Genomic DNA, 16373 nt, shown 5'->3' on the forward strand with positions numbered 1-16373 from the left:
ATAGGCATCCCTTTGGTTCAGGACAGCATTGCTGGGGGAAATCCTGAAGACAGCAGGTTTCATGAAAAGAGCTGAGAAGACTGTCCTTATCAGGACATCCTTGGCAACAAAATGCAAAATGCATAATAGTGGTCAGGGGGACAGAGACAAGACTTTAAAGTGTTTTTTTTGTGTGTTTTCTTTTCTTTCTTTCTTTCTTTCTTTCTTTTTTTTTTTTTTTTTTGAGAGAGAGAGAGAGAAGGGGGGGAGAGAGGGAGGGAGGGAGGGAGAGAGAAAGAGACTGAGGGGAGAGGCAGAGGGAGCTAATCTCAACCAGACTTCCTGCTACAGCGTGAAGCCGGACTCAGGCTCAATCGCAGGATCCTGAGATCATGACCTGGGTGGAAATCAAGTCAAATACTCAACAGACCGAGCTACCCAAGTGACCCTGTATTTTCTTTTTTAAAAGGAAAGACCTGCAAAACTATTTAGGGTCCTCACCATGATTCATTTTAGTCAAAAAAGAAAATGCTACCCAGGGAACACAATTTTAGAATGCAAATGGAGAGGTGCAACTCAAAGCTCCTCTTTCCACTGCTTTACCCTGAGTGCAAATGCCTTAGGGCTATTGAGCTCTTTTTTCTAGTACTATTGTTTTATACAATTTCCAATTGGTTTCTCAGGTAAAAAGAATACTTGAACCCATCTCATCAGGCTGCAGCACTAGCCCTAACCTCTGACACAACTTCATCCAGCTGCCTCTTCAGTGATCCATTCTCTTTCTTCAGCTTCTCATTCTCCGAAAGCGCAGCCTTTAATCTGGCCTCTAAACCAAGCATATATTCTTTCTTCTTCTTGCGGGACTGACAAGCAGATTCTCGATTTTTTATCATACGTTGCTGTCTTCTTAGCACAGCAATCTAGGAAAAGTTAAAACAAATCAGAAACATTTTGATTTTAGAATCAGATCAGAATATACTGATTTTTACCATTATTTTTTTGAAAGATTTTATTTTTTTAATTTTTATTTATTTACAATAGTCACACAGAGAGAGAGAGAGAGAGAGAGAGAGAGGCAGAGACACAGGCAGAGGGAGAAGCAGGCTCCATGCACCGGGAGCCTGACGTGGGATTCGATCCCGGGTCTTCAGGATCACACCCTGGGCCAAAGGCAGGCGCCAAACCGCTGCACCACCCAGGGATCCCTTTTTACCATTATTTTTTTTTTTCTTTTTACCATTATTTTTAAACAAAACTGTTCAAAACATAGGTTACTAGTTGTTTTAGAACAGATTTTTAAAAATAGTACTCAAATTAAGCAAACTGAAAGCAAATGATTAAATATGGCTTCTAAAACCTAAATGTTAAGTGATTTCTTCTGGTGTTTTCTAAGCCTTACTTACTATCTTCCAATTTTCCCTTTAGACACTCCCTCAGGGAAGGAAAAAAGACTCTCAAAAAGTGCCCTTACATTACATATATATATGCATCCATACACCCTGACTCTATGTCTCAGACCCTGAATTGACTATTTTCCAGAACCATGTATCCACTATTTATAAGGCCATTTCTACTTACAAAGTTACCAATACAAATTCAGTATATACAAACTGAACTCATCATCTCCCTCTACCTAGATTTGTTTATCCTATCTATCTCCCATCAGTGGTAAATAACTCTCCAGGTATCCAGGAAGGAGACACCAATAACTTATTTTTCCTTCATTCTCCACACTATTCCCTCTCTCAACCTCTGATTCGCTCGCTAAATATGCACTGAGGATATGCTAATGACCAAACTTCTTCCAGGGAGAGTGTGTCTCAGTTATTCCAATCTATTCCTGCTGTCACCCTCCCCAGATAGGCACTCAGGAACTCAACCCAACTACTGCAATAATCTCCTAAATATTTTCAATTGCCTCCAAACTCTTCCTATCTACTATTTGTAAGATAACTCACCTGGAGGAAGAGGAGAATTGTTTATCTTGCTACTCTATTGTAAAAACAAGCTACTTATACTTCCTCGATGGCCACCTTTGCTTTCAAAGCCTTCCATAACACGACCACCTCTCTAAGTTCTGCCCTAACCCAACAATGATTCAATCCAAACCTAGACTGTTATCATTTAAGGCTATCCACGATCACACATGCCTAAGTCATTCCTTTAGTCACACCATTTACTCCAATTTAGAATGCCGTCTCCTCCACTAACTTAATTCTACAGACCCTCTACACTCTGATTATGCTAAACCATCTTCCCTGAATGTCTTGTGCCCTTATAATTTGGGAAATACACCTCAACACTCTGATGGTCTCAACCGTTTCATGACTATTAACTCTCTCACTCGACCTAGGTATTATACCATGGAAGCCAAAATCATGTGAATACTACATTTTTGTTTCCTACCCTCAAGATCTACCATAATCAAAACTGAGTGAAACTATTTTTGTCATTTTTTTCTAATGAAGTTATGGAACCTATCTGCTATAGCATTAGTCTATTTGAGGCAGAGAGTAAGGTAGCAAAATAATATTAAGTTGATTATTATAAGTACACATATGACTGAATTATTCACTTTATATGTTTTTATAAAATAAACATTCCACGCAGTGGTGTTCAATAATTCTTACTGAGACCAGGAAATAGAATTAAATCATTTAATACTGATCTCTTTTAGTATAACAACACAATTCCAACCCTATTCTACATTTCCTCAAAATGGCCAAAGCCCATTTCTCTGCAGCAAATACTATCAACAAACTTTCAATCAGAACCTAGAAGGGAGGAAAAAAACCACATGAGATGTCAAAAGAGGGTGTTTTTCTTTTTTTCCTTTAACTGAAATTTCATAAAAATGCTAACTTACAGAACCATCATCTGTAAAATTTCCTTATGGAATAACTATCCCACTCTTCAATAAGACGATATGCATGCATTCAGCCGTGGCAAAACCCTGATGGATGGATTATTCACCACGTCAAACTATTCTGGACAACGCCACTTTGTTCAATCTACTGTTACTCTTAGTGTTCTTCCTGGTTACTGAGAATGTCAATGTCCATAATTAATACTTAATACCAGAGTGCTGAAGTATAAGGAACACTGAACAAGCATAGGAAAGAGAAGGTTCCCAGATGGAAGAGTTTATACTAAAGTTAGATAAAAGGCAATCTTACTTTATTTTTTTTTTTTTAAATATTTTATTTATTTATGACAGATACAGAGAGAGAGGGGCAGAGACACAGGCAGAGGGAGAAGCAGGCTCCATGCACCGGGAGCCCGATGTGGGATTCGATCCCGGGTCTCCAGGATCACGCCCTGGGCCAAAGGCAGGCGCCAAACCGCTGCGCCACCCAGGGATCCCGCAATCTTACTTTAAAGGCTAATTAATCTATGGAATTTAGAGAGGCTTACAGATGGAATACCATTTAATAAATTTCAAACAAGGATTAGGAATTTCTATAAACAATAAAAGCACCTGCATATTATAAAGCATTAAAGTTTCCAAGGCTGTCAATGCACATGCCTCATGCTAAAACAATGAAAACCACCTGTGGCCATCCACTTCTTCCCATGGAAAAAGATACAATAGTTCTGAAAATAAATACTCAATACTACCAATAAACACAAAGGATAGAAAGTAAAAACAAATGAAACCCCCAGGAATCACCAAACACAAGAGTTTCAACTTTATACATCTCAGCAAGCTATCTTCGGCTATCTGAATATATAATACTTAAGTTATTCCATATTTCCTAGACCAAAAAATTATGATTTTCAGACTACATACCCACATCTATACACACACACACACACCAGTTGTGTTTGTCGTTTGGTGGGGGGTATATTTCACAAGAAAAAAAATTACACTGTAATTACTATTCTGTAAACTGATTTTTGCAGTGTATTATCATCATCTTCCGACACACAATGAGAATGGCAACATAGTATTTCAATTATTTTGATGTTCTATATTTAATCTCTTCTTGCATTATAGTTTTCAAGACTCTTTAAAATAAGCCTCATCATTTGATTCACTGTTAGAGAGTAGAAATGCCACAGCTAGAACTTAGGTAAGTTGACTCTAAGCCCAGCACACCACAGCACCACACTGTTTTTAATACCAAATGGGAAGTCCTGGATCTCAGCGTGGAACTCTAACCTCCGTGAACTCTGTGCTTACTTTCATTATGCACCTGTTTGAAAAGAAAGGTTTATGGAAATGCTTATATCTGGAAACTTAATCTCCTCCTCTCACAGTATGATAACATAAAATCAATACCCTGGCTCATTAATCAATTGACACATCTCCCTTATGGGTATCAAGACGATTTAACATGACTAAAATGAGTGAAATGCTGGTCAGTTCCTGCTTCTGATCATCCTGCCTTTAGACAAGTCTCCCATTAAGCATTGTGCCTTGGAAAAAGAAAAAAGAAACACTTCACAACTGTAAAATACTCTCACTTTAGTGCCACTACACTATAATATGGTGTTGCATTATTAAACAAACATTTGACTACAAAAAAGACTGTATAAAAGAAGAACTTTTACAAATGAATAAGTACTTTTTGAAGGCTCAACCAATTTGAGTCAAAATTCCAAGTCTATTTGCATTTTGTTTTTTACTTTTTAAAAGTTATCGATCACTAAACACTAATATTATGTTCTTTTAATAAATAAAATAACTATTTAAATCCTTGAGTCTGTGATGTTGCTAAGAAATGAGCTTCAAAGTGCTATATGACTAATTAAATGATATTAAAATAGGATATTTTAATGCTAAGAAATACATTCCAACATCTCACACAAACTCCAGCCAGATCAAGTACTGATAACTATGGATGAATCAATGGCTTACTACATACATGTCATCTTCTGAGTTTGAATTCTTTTGCTGAATCTCTCCCTCTAAACTGACATATAAAACAGAAACTGTCATTGATTAACCTCTTTATCATATCAGACAAACCAATAATTGTATAATTTCCATTATATATATATTTTCCATTATATAAATAATCTTTATCTATTTGAAACTGATTTAAAAGCCAAAGTAAATTTTCTTACATATTTCTAATTTATATAACATATATTATTGTATATCTTAGTAAATAATTTATAAATACATTCTAAAAAATGCATATAACTAAAATCATTAGCAAATTTAATTAGTCGCAACCTTATTTTAAATATTCAAATAAATTAAGTATCTCAGTTTGATTTCTCTTAGGAATCTTTTTTTTAATACTTTATTTATTTATTCATGAGAGACAGAGAAAGAGAGACAGAGACATAGGCAGAGGGAGAAGCAGGCTTACTGCGGGGAACTCGATGTGGCACTCGATTCCAGGACTCCGGGATCATGACCTGAGCCAAAGGCAGACACCCAACCACTGTGCCACCCAGGTGCCCTTCTCTTAGGAATCTTAAGAATACTCCCTTTGTGGGGGCACCTGGCTGGCTCCATCAGTAGAACATGCAATTCTTGATTTCAGAGTTGTGAGTTTGAGCCTCATGTTGGGTATAGAAATTACTTAAAAACTAAAAAAAGCATTAAAAAAAAGGATACTCCCTTTTTTTCAGAAAATTGTTTAAAGCAGAAAAGGGGAAAATTTCCAATTCTACTCTTCTCAACTCTCATGACAGAAGGCCAAAATTTTATTTTACTCTATTAAGTTGTGTGTTTGTTATCCCCAGTTCCTGGTCATCAAAACTTAAATAAATAAGCTTCATTACTGGCATCCTGAGCCATTTCATTGGCTGAGTCAAGGAAAAAAATCTTCACCCTGCCAAGTGTTGTATTTTTTTTTTTTTTTTTAGTGAAGAATGCTTTGGATATATGTAGTATGCGTTCCCCAAGTGAGAAAGGATAATAGACAAATCCCTGCTAGACTGTAGGTGCAGGCTGCTCTACCCAATCTCATTCTGAGTGAAGAGAAAGAACTGGTAGAGGGACAAAGGCAGGCGTATCCCCCAGGGCAGCCCTGGTAGCGCAGCGGTTTAGCACAGCCTGCAGCCCAGGGTGTGATCCTGGAGACCTGGGATTGAGTCCCACGTCAGGCTCCCTGCATGGAGCCTGCTTCTCCCTCTGCCTGTGTCTCTGCCTCTCTCTCTCTTTCTGTGTCTCTCATGAATAAATAAATAAAATCTTTAAAAAAAAAAAAAGAAAAAAAAGGAGTATCCACCAGATGCTCTTAGGATAGCCACACTGTGGGGCACAGTTTTCCAAAGAATGTTGAAAGTCCTATGTACGGGGATCATCAAAGCTTCCTTAGAGCAGTCTCCTGTGCCTTCATTACTGATCCCTAGAAATATTTGGTGTAGCTACATACGAGTAATTAGGAGCTCCTGGGTGGCTCAGGTGGTTAAGCATCTGACTTTTGATCTCAGCTCAGATCTCGATCTCAGGGTAGTAAGTTCAAGCCCCACAGGGGAAAAAAAAAAAAGGAATAGCAATTTAAGTCATTAGATGACAATATAACACTGGAAGTTGGGTCTCATTAATTCTTATTCCAGCACTGCAATGAATTAACTGAAAAATCCTGGAAGAAACATTTCTTCTCCCAGGGCCTATTTACACAGAAATACTAACAGGGAGTTAAATACTAACAGGGAGAACAGTGTTTTTGAAACTAGTATAACCCAATATCAATAGTATGATAAATTTAGTGGATCACAAGGGCCTTTAAAAAATTGACAAGAAAGCACAGGATAGAATAAAAGAAAACAGAACTTTCTATGTAATACTGTTTCACTAGACTGTGTGTAAGAAAGATGTAAAACACATTTCTTAGTGTGGATTGTGGGCAAAAACTTGAGATTCATCCCCTTCATCCTCTGAAGGTCTCATTCAGCCCAAAACCAAAATGGTTCCAGTACTGATGCTAAATACTGAATTGTCTGTCACATATCACAGTAATTACTGCGTCACAAGATACAGATGAGAGTAATTATGCTGTAAATTTTATTTGAGATCACCAAACTATTCATATAAGGTCAGCCGTTATACTTTGTCTCTCAAGACTTTAAACCACTTGCTTAAATTTTTAAAATTTTATTTATTTATTTGACAGAGAAAGAGCACACACAGGAAGAGAAGCAGGCAGGCAGAGAGGGAGAAGCAGGCTCCCCACTGAGCAGGAAGCCCAATGTGGGGCCAATCCCAGAACCCCAGGATCATGACCTGAGCCAAAGGCAGATGCTTAACCCACTGAGCCATCCAGGTACCCCTGAAAATTTTTTAAAATTATGAGAATACATTTGTAGAGGGAGAGAAAAGGGAAAAGAAGCAAGTTATAAGAGGTAGGTAATTTGAAGTTGGCACTGCATCAGGGCTGCCTTGAAAGTAAAGCCCCATTAATAGAGCAGAGGGGTGAGTGACAGCAGAACTGCACCAAGACAAGGCCTAGACCTGAATCCTAACTCAACTGGAGCAGGTCAAATGACTGAGGTGAGGATTACACAACTCATGGATGTGAGGTTCTCTGTTAGCAATAATATACCACATACATGTGTCAGTAAAAAGAGATACGTGCTGCTATGAATAAATTGAGTGAGGAGGCAAAAATTCTTAACTCCATCACCAATCGCAGCTGCTCCAATAAACTGTGCAACTAAAGCAATACTGAAAATATGTGCCTGCATTCCAGTTCCTATTTTCACATTTTAAATTTTAAAAGTGACTTAAAAAACAAAAACAGACAAAATCTGAACATTACAGTTAATCACTGTAGAAACAGAAAAATAGCCTAACAATAAAAAGCTAGTTCACACTCCTCCAAGAACCGTCATTCTGCTCTTAATCCATAGGTATCATGGCTCTCATTCACCTCAATGGACCATCAGGAGATTCAAAGTTAGGATCTGTGAGTCATGCACTTAGACAAGTGTGGCACACACCACTTAATCAAGATTAGCCATCTCAGCAATATGGCCTTGACTAAAACACCTAACCAACTGATTCCTTTCATGGTGAAATGGGAATGATTATCACCCACTTTATAAAGATTTTGTGAGACTCAAACAGAACTACATTAAAAATAAATCATTTACAATCCAATTTGAACGTGAAGTACTTATTAAAACTATACTAGAGGCCACTTCGGTAGCTCAGTCAGCGAAGTGGCCAGCTCTTGATTTCAGCTCAGGTCATGATCTCAGGGTCCTGGGATGGAGCCCTATATTGAGCCTTGCATTAGGCCCCACACCAGGCTCTGCACTCAGCAGGATGTCTGCTTAAGGATTCTCTCTCTCTCCCTCTGACCCTTCCCTTGCTCACGTGCATGCATGCTCACTCTCTTTCTCTAATGAAGAAATAAATCTATTATGACTAGAAAAGAGATGAATTCTTCTAAAGCATCAAAAAGACAAACACTGAGGAAATGTTCCAGATTAAAAGAAGCTAAAGAGACAAGTCAACCAAATGCAGTATCTGGCCCTAGACTGGGCCCTGTATTGAAACGGAAAAAATTCAATAAAGGGTATTTATTACTAGGTCAACTAACAAAACTGTAATACTGACAGCAGATTAAAGTATTTTACAAATGAAATTTACAAAAAAAAATAAAATAAAAAAATAAAAAAACAAATGAAATTTACAAAGTTGATGACTTTACTGTGGGTATGTAGAATATCCTTATTCTGAAAAAATACACACTGAAATATTAGTGGTAAAGAACTATAAGGCATGTAACTTATTCTACAATAGTTTGGGGAAAAAAAACAGAGTGTGTAGATGGACAGATAGCCAGAAAGAAAGAACTAATAAAACAAAAGGGGTAAAATGTTAATAGGTGAACGGGTAAAGGTACATGGGCATTCTCTGGAGGATTTTTGTTTCTGCAACTTTTAAATATTTGACATTATTATCAAATACAAAGTCTAATACACATGTGTACACACACACAGATCCGCAGGACTGCAATGCACATACAATGCTGGGGATTTACAAGAAAGAAATACAGATACTTTTCTTTAGAATTCATAATAGCAAGGTGGATGAGCCACAGAAAATTTTAACCATAATACTTTTAACCCTTGAATATCATTCTTTAACCAGTCAAAACTTCTATTAATAATTAATATTCTTTCACATATTTTAAAACAGTAATCTTTCAGAGGCATACCCCTTTAAGAATATATAGCCATTGATACTTTAACTGAAAAATTTGCCATTCTCTTTTGTGAATTATCTATTCACATATTTTTGTCCATTTGATTGTTGGATTAACTTGCATTTTTCTCACTGACTTGTAAATAGTCTCCATATTAAAAAGGGTTTCAAAAAGACTATGAAAACTTAGGGGATCCCTGGGTGGCGCAGCGGTTTGGCACCTGCCTTTGGCCCAGGGCGCGATCCTGGAGACCCGGGATCGAATCCCACGTCGGGCTCCCGGTGCATGGAGCCTGCTTCTCCCTCTGCCTGTGTCTCTGCCCCTCTCTCTCTCTCTCTCTCTGTGTGTGATTATCATAAATAAATAAAAATTAAAAAAAAAGACTATGAAAACTTATACCTGAATGTTCAAAGTAATATTATTCATAATAGCCGAAGAGTGGCTGTTATGAAGCCATCCAAATCTCCATTAACTGATAAATGGATAATCCAAAATGCCATCTAGTTAAACAACGGAAAATTATTTGGCCACAAAAAATAATAGTACTGATCCATGTTATGATATTAATGGACCTTGAAAAACATTATGCTAAGTAAAAAAGAAGTCATACACAAAAGGCCACACTATGTATAATTCTACTGATGTGAAAATCCAGAATAGGCAATTTCATACAAAAAGAAAGCAGATTAGTGGTTGCCAGGGGCTGGGGAAAAGATCGGAATAGGAATGACTGATAAATGGGTACAAAGCTTCTTTTTAGGGTGATGTGAACATTCTGGAATTAGCAGTAATGGCAGCAAAACTCTGTAAATATACTGAAAACCACTAAATTTTACACTTTATAAGGGTGAACTCTACGTATGTGAATTGTATCTCAACAAGTTATTACAAAAAAACAAAACAAAAAATTACATAGGAAGCTATTGACTGGTTCTCCAGACAAATGCACATACCCAGTATTATAAACAATTATGCAAGGAAAGGGTTGCTGTGAGAAGGGGAAGTGTTTGTGGAGACACTGTCCATGGACTCCTCTGAGAAGCCCTGTGACTGGCACTCTCATACAAAGTGGAGGATTAATCAGAACTACCCCAAAGGCAGGCCATTTGACAGTATCTATCAACACCAAAAAACTACCTACCTCTGACTTATGTCAATTCTAGGAATTTCTCCTACAGATAAACTTGCATATAAACAAAATTAAACAAGTACCAAGTTATTCCCCACGGAAGAATGCTTACAAAGAAAACAACTGCAAAAATCTGAATTAATTATGACACTCCTATGAAACAGACTGCCATGCAGCTATTGAAGGAATAAGAAAAATTTTTACGTACTGATATGGACAGTTCCCTAAGATACACTAAATGAGAAAACCAAGGTGCAGGACAGTGTGGACATACTTATCACCATTTCTATAAAACAGGCAAATGGGTAAAACCATAAATACTAATCTACTAAGGAATCATCTTGGAAAAGATGCGCAAAAATCGAGGGACAATGAATGCTTCTGGGCAGGGGAACCAAGAGGCTACAAAGCATGTGAAGTATGGAGAGACTGTCCCCAGGGACAGGCTGCAGGAAGGGAAATCAGAGAGAAGGGAATTAAGTGTTAATTATTTATCAAGATAGAAACCAGCATCCCTTTAAAAATAATTATTTATTAATCTTATCAAGATGCCAAACTGGAAAACGCAGAACAAAGAACGCTCCAGTTGCCAGGGCATAAATCTAACCTCATGCAATACAACCCGGAGGGGCAAATAAAACCTTCTTCTGTTCACTTCCCTTTCCAAAGCTACTATAACCACAAATGAAATCACTTGCCAAAGTCCTTATTCAAGATAAATTCTTAGAAGCCCCTAATCTCCATCTAAAGAGAAACTACAAGTATTTTAACAAAGCATGTTTTTCTTTGATTTGCAGAATCCCTGGTAGCAGCAAAGTCAGAAAAGCAATCAGCACGGAACTAATATTTTACTAAAATCTGGATAGCTTTTCAAGTCTCCAAATCCTTCCTGTTGAATTTGTTCTGATGGATTCCTCTAGTTTAAAGCTTAAAGAAGTATCATGATGTCAACATCTTTGTTGTTAAAGAATTTAGTCACTAAAAAGTATCTATTCATTATTTATCTTCTTAGATCTCAGCTGACCACATCACTTAAGGGTGGATATTCAGCTCACACTTGGACCTAACAGAAGACCTATTCTTAGGTGCTACACATAAAGCAAGCAGCTTAAGTGTCATTAGAAATAATGCTTTTTTTCCCTGAAAGAGAACCACAGGCATTCTCCATTTTTCTAAGAGTTTCTCTGCATTGCTTTGCACTGTAAACGAATTTTTTTAGATGCATATTTTTCTTGAAAGATATTTCTCTAGGAGTCTCTTGGGAATCCTGCTACTATACATTTTCCTGGGCGTGCCAAGAATACAAGACCCTGACCACTCTTTACCTAGGGCCCTTTCTCAGGGCTGTGTTCCCAGAAAAAAACCTTGAAATATGAGGTAATGTCTTCCTCTGGACGAGGAAACTTGCTCACCACTTGCTGTAAAAGTGCTAGACTCCCAAAGCTCAGCATTCCTGCACTGCCATAAAGGAACACTGTGTGCACAGCATCTGTCTGGGGCCCATATCACATCACCTCCATGCTCACACTACTAACAATACCTGAAATCTTGAGCCTTACTGGATATATAACACTGTCTCCAGAGAAAAGAAATGACAAAGTTCCAGTTCGGTATGCCAGAGGAATCCCCTTCACACCATTTCTGATACCTGCAGGCAGGTGGAAAGGGATCCGCCTAGCACCCAGCTTCTCATGATGGCTTTACTGACCAGGGCAGGGACCAGGATGGGAGGGATGAAGGTCATTAAGAATTAGAAAGAATAAAAAAAACAAAAAACAAAAAACAAAAAACAAAAAAAAGAATTAGAAAGAATGAGGGGATCCCTGGGTGGCGCAGTGGTTTGCCGCCTGCCTTTGGCCCTGGGCGTGATCCTGGAGTCCCGGGATCGAATTCCACGTCGGGCTCCCGGTGCATGGAGCCTGCTTCTGTCTCTGCCTCTCTCTCTCTCTCTCTCTCTCTCTCTGTCTGTCTCTGTGTGTGTGTGACTATCATAAATAAATAAAAATTAAAAAAAAAAAAAAGAATTAGAAAGAATGAAAGGTAATAAAGGGTTTGTAAGCAACTCAATGCAGTGAATGGGCTGAGGGAAGGCCTGAGGCCTCTTGTCAACAGAGCCTGTACCCTTGATCAGCCTCCCATCTGGTATTTCTAACTCTGCCCTAGTTCCTGATCATTTTCTTTCCATTGTTACCCCCTACTGACTTACATTAAGGGGTTTCTGCTCCACCTTGGTCCACTATGAAGGACACAGAATACAATTTCATCACTTTTTTTTCCTGGTCTTTTTTCCCAAATAACTACAATAACATGTACAGCTCCACAGCCCTAAAACCAGGGCCATAATGTTTCATGAACTTTATGGAATTATGATGGGTAGAGGGCAGTAGTTACACCAACGCAAATTTAAACAGACTGCCTGCTTTCAAGCCCTTGGTTTGATGTCTGGCAACATTCAATAGCCCTTTAAAGAAAGATAAGTACACTCTCCTATGAAGGCAACTTTGCAGTTCCAAGATTGCCATTTACTAAGAAACTGCGTAAGAGAATTTCTACACTGAAATGAGAGACCATGTTCATTTTTTCCATCAGGGTCAGAGCCAAAAACCAACCATATTTCTTGAAAATTTAGGTGAGGTTTCCAAGAGTTAAACAGAACAGATTTACCAGCAAAAGGCAGGAAGAGTGAGATTATAATTTGAACCAGGCAAACTGTTTCATAACAGAAAATGTGGCACTTAATGCAGTTTGCAGAATATGGTATGCAAAAAACGCTACTTACAGCAGTAGCAGGTCTCTAGAGAGAGAATCTAGCCAAACAAAAGAACAAAAAAGGTAGGAAAAAAGCCATGTCAGCATCACAAAGCCACAAAAGACTGATACGCTTTCTTTTGCTAAATTACAGCTTTTTCACCAGGCTTTCGGTTTAAAAGCACAAAGAGCACATAATGAAAAGTTTTTCTTTCTGACCATTTTGAATCAGAAATTTAAACTTCAAATTTATCATCATTTAATAGGACTTGAGTCTAACAAATGCATGCACTATTAAGGTCAACCAAGTTACTAACACAGGAGACTATACCAGCAGATCAAAGTTTCCTACAGCTCCTTCTGGAACAAATTTACTTTGGGTTCCTGAACGGCTTGGCCAGCTGATAGGACAGACTGATGTTTCTTTACTTGAAATAAGTATTAAGTCAAAATCTCGACCAGAAAACCCATACTGAAAAGGCCTGGCTCACTTCCTGATATGCTGGCCAAGGAAAAATAAGCACAAAACCTCAATGCAGGTTGACTAAAAAATTTATTCTAATCGCCTTTAGGTCTCTTGCACCAGACGCACAGCACCTGAAATCTTTCTTCTACAATCCTGTCAACTCTAAATTCTGGAAAGTAATAACACTAGTCAATATTGCTTAAAAAAAAAAAAAAATCATACCTGTTGGTCCCATGCCTTTTTTAACTTTTTTTTTTAAAGATTTTTATTTATTTATTCGTGAGAGAGAGAGAGAGAGAGAGAGAGAGAGAGAGAGGCAAAGACACAGGGAGAGGGAGAAGCAGGCTCCATGAAGGGAGCCAGACGCAGGCCTGGATCCCAGGTCTCTGGGGTCACGCCCTGGGCCAGAGGCGGCGCTAAACCACTGAGCCACCCGGGCTGCCCTGGTCCCATACTTTTGCATCTCACACAGCCCCCAGCTCAGTGTTGACTGAGATTTCATCAGTAAATTATTCACCAAATTTACAGAGCACTCTTAAGGATTCAAGAGCAGAACAAACACAGTCTTTCACACCAAAAAGGTCATGTCTGACTAACTGATCAACAAATGATTAACTGAAATGTTTAGAGATTACAAAATGGGTCAGCAGACTACAATGAAGAAGGCCAACATTAAGATGCTCATTATTCAGATATTAGCCTAAAAGAAAAAAGAAAAAAAGGCTTCTTCCTGTTTTTAAATACAATGACCTGATCAAAGAATTTTACAATGAGAGGAAACCCTCCTATAATGTATCTGTGCCTATTCTAGTTGAGTCCTGTGGAATAACCCAGAAAAATCCTCCTGTTTTCCACACATCAACCTGTCCTGAATCCACTCCCAGATCTATGTTCAGTGTTTTTTTCTCTTCTTCAGTTTACAGAGTCATTCCAACCCTTAAACCATTCCTCTACTGAGGACATAGTTCAAGACATTTTCCCCACCCTAGCCATGCTCCTCTGGACTGTCCCACGGTCAGATGTTAGAAAGCTACAAATACAGACTAACATTACATTAATATTGTTAACAACTATGACATACTGTGGATCTACATTCTTTTAAGTTCTAATTAGTCTTTACCTTTTTTTCATATTTAAGAGATTTCATAATAAATATTTTAAATATCCTAACATGATAGAAATACAACTTTGAGGGATATCTGGGTGGCTCAGTCACTTGAGCGTCTGACTCTTGATTTCAGTTCAAGTCATCATCTCCAGGTGGTGGGATCAAGTCCCACACCAGGCTCCACACTTGGCAGGGAGTATGCTTGAGATTCTCTTTCTTTCTCCCTCTCTCCCCCTCTGCCCCTCTCCCCTGCGTTCGCATGCATGCATGTGTGCACACACACATGTTCTCGCTCTAAAATAAATAGATGGATGTTTAAAAAAAAAAAAGACAACTTTGAATATTTTCTGTTGCTAGTTCCATTTGGGAGTATCACAGAAGAAACATTCAAATTCATAATTTAAAGTGGATTAATAAAAGGAAATTTTAAAAATCCTCTTCCATCATTCTTATCTGTCTCACTCTCCTATGAAAAGCATACCCTTTCTTTTATTGGCTGTATAACTTTTTAATTGAAAATAGCACAGGATATTTTGGACTTTTGTTGTTGTTTACTCACTATGGAAATTTTTCCACATACCAAAAGGAAAGATTACACCCAATTTTGATGATTATCAACATTTTGCCCATCTTGTTTCCTCCATCCTGGGCTCCTCACCCCGGATGAGGAAAAAGTCCCGGACTATTTTTTTTAATTTTATTTATTTATTCATGAGAGACACACACAGAGAGAGAGAGAGAGAGAGAGAGAGAAAGAGAGGCAGAGACACAGGCAAAGGGAGAAGCAGGCTCCATGCAGGGAGCCCAACGCGGGACTTGATCCGGGGTCTCCAAGATCATGCCCTGGGCTGAAGGTGGCGCTAAACCGCTGAGCCACCAGGGCTGCCCTGTCCCCAACTATTTTAAGCAAATCCCAGCATCACATCATTTCAACCTCAACTGAAACACATACTGTGTCTTAGCACCCTTTATACCACAATCACTACACTTTATCTTCTCTAGTCCTCAAAATAAACATTTACAGTCAAGGCTAATCCTGTACAATCCATGTCTATTCTCATCTGACACTAATTTTCTTCCATGTCTGGGTACGCAGCTTTCAAAACCTGTATAAACTATGGGAATTATTGTAGACCTTCAATGTACTACTTTGAAGAGCTGCGTACTCTAGGTACGCAGCTTTCAAAACCTGTATAAACTATGGGAATTATTGTAGACCTTCAATTGTTCTGGTGACAATATTCCTTCATTATGGGTCTTTAAAATATTGTTGACGGAGATTACTTACTTGTGTTTATGCAACAGTGGAGCAATTTCACTACAGGGCTACTAACATGCTAGTTAATAAATTACGGTAAAAAATAAATAAATAGATGATAGATAGATAGATAGATAGATAGATAGATAGATAGATAGATAAATGGTAGAGCAGGTTATTGCAATAACCTTAATAACTTATAAAATTTTTAAAGAACTTCACAACAACTAAAGAAAAGATCAACTTAGCAATATTAACAACCAGTAATGTCTACTTTTATTTTAAAGAAAACACATACAGGTTTGCCTTGCCAGTAACAATTTAAGAGAACTCACTGTTAGAATGATTATTTGACTCTTTCATTAAACTTTAGGTCCCTGATGTTCGTTTACTACTTAATACACACTGTGAGATATTTTTGTATCACTTTTAAAGAAAGCAAGGATTAGCTGGCAAATGCTGTAACTGGCTTTAAGGAGGACAGGTCTTAGGAAACTTTCTGCGATTTATAAATTACTTTTAAAAACCCTCTGACACACTAGAAAACCTAAAGATTTGCAAAGATGGGA

The 16373-nt window shown here is 38.0% G+C and overlaps 1 protein-coding gene across 2 annotated transcripts in view; it reads right to left on the reverse strand.

Moving 5' to 3' along the window:
- ATF6 (activating transcription factor 6) overlaps nt 1-16373 on the reverse strand; it is a 187173-nt gene that overhangs the window by 146587 nt on the left and 24213 nt on the right. For both annotated transcript variants that reach the window (XM_038586263.1, XM_038586264.1), the window contains exon 8: nt 714-899. In XM_038586263.1, the coding sequence (XP_038442191.1) occupies nt 714-899 (186 nt within the window). The remainder of the gene's footprint in view (nt 1-713; nt 900-16373) is intronic.

This window comes from Canis lupus, chromosome 38 (genome assembly GCF_011100685.1).
Source record: "Canis lupus familiaris isolate Mischka breed German Shepherd chromosome 38, alternate assembly UU_Cfam_GSD_1.0, whole genome shotgun sequence".
Lineage (NCBI taxonomy): Eukaryota > Metazoa > Chordata > Mammalia > Carnivora > Canidae > Canis > Canis lupus.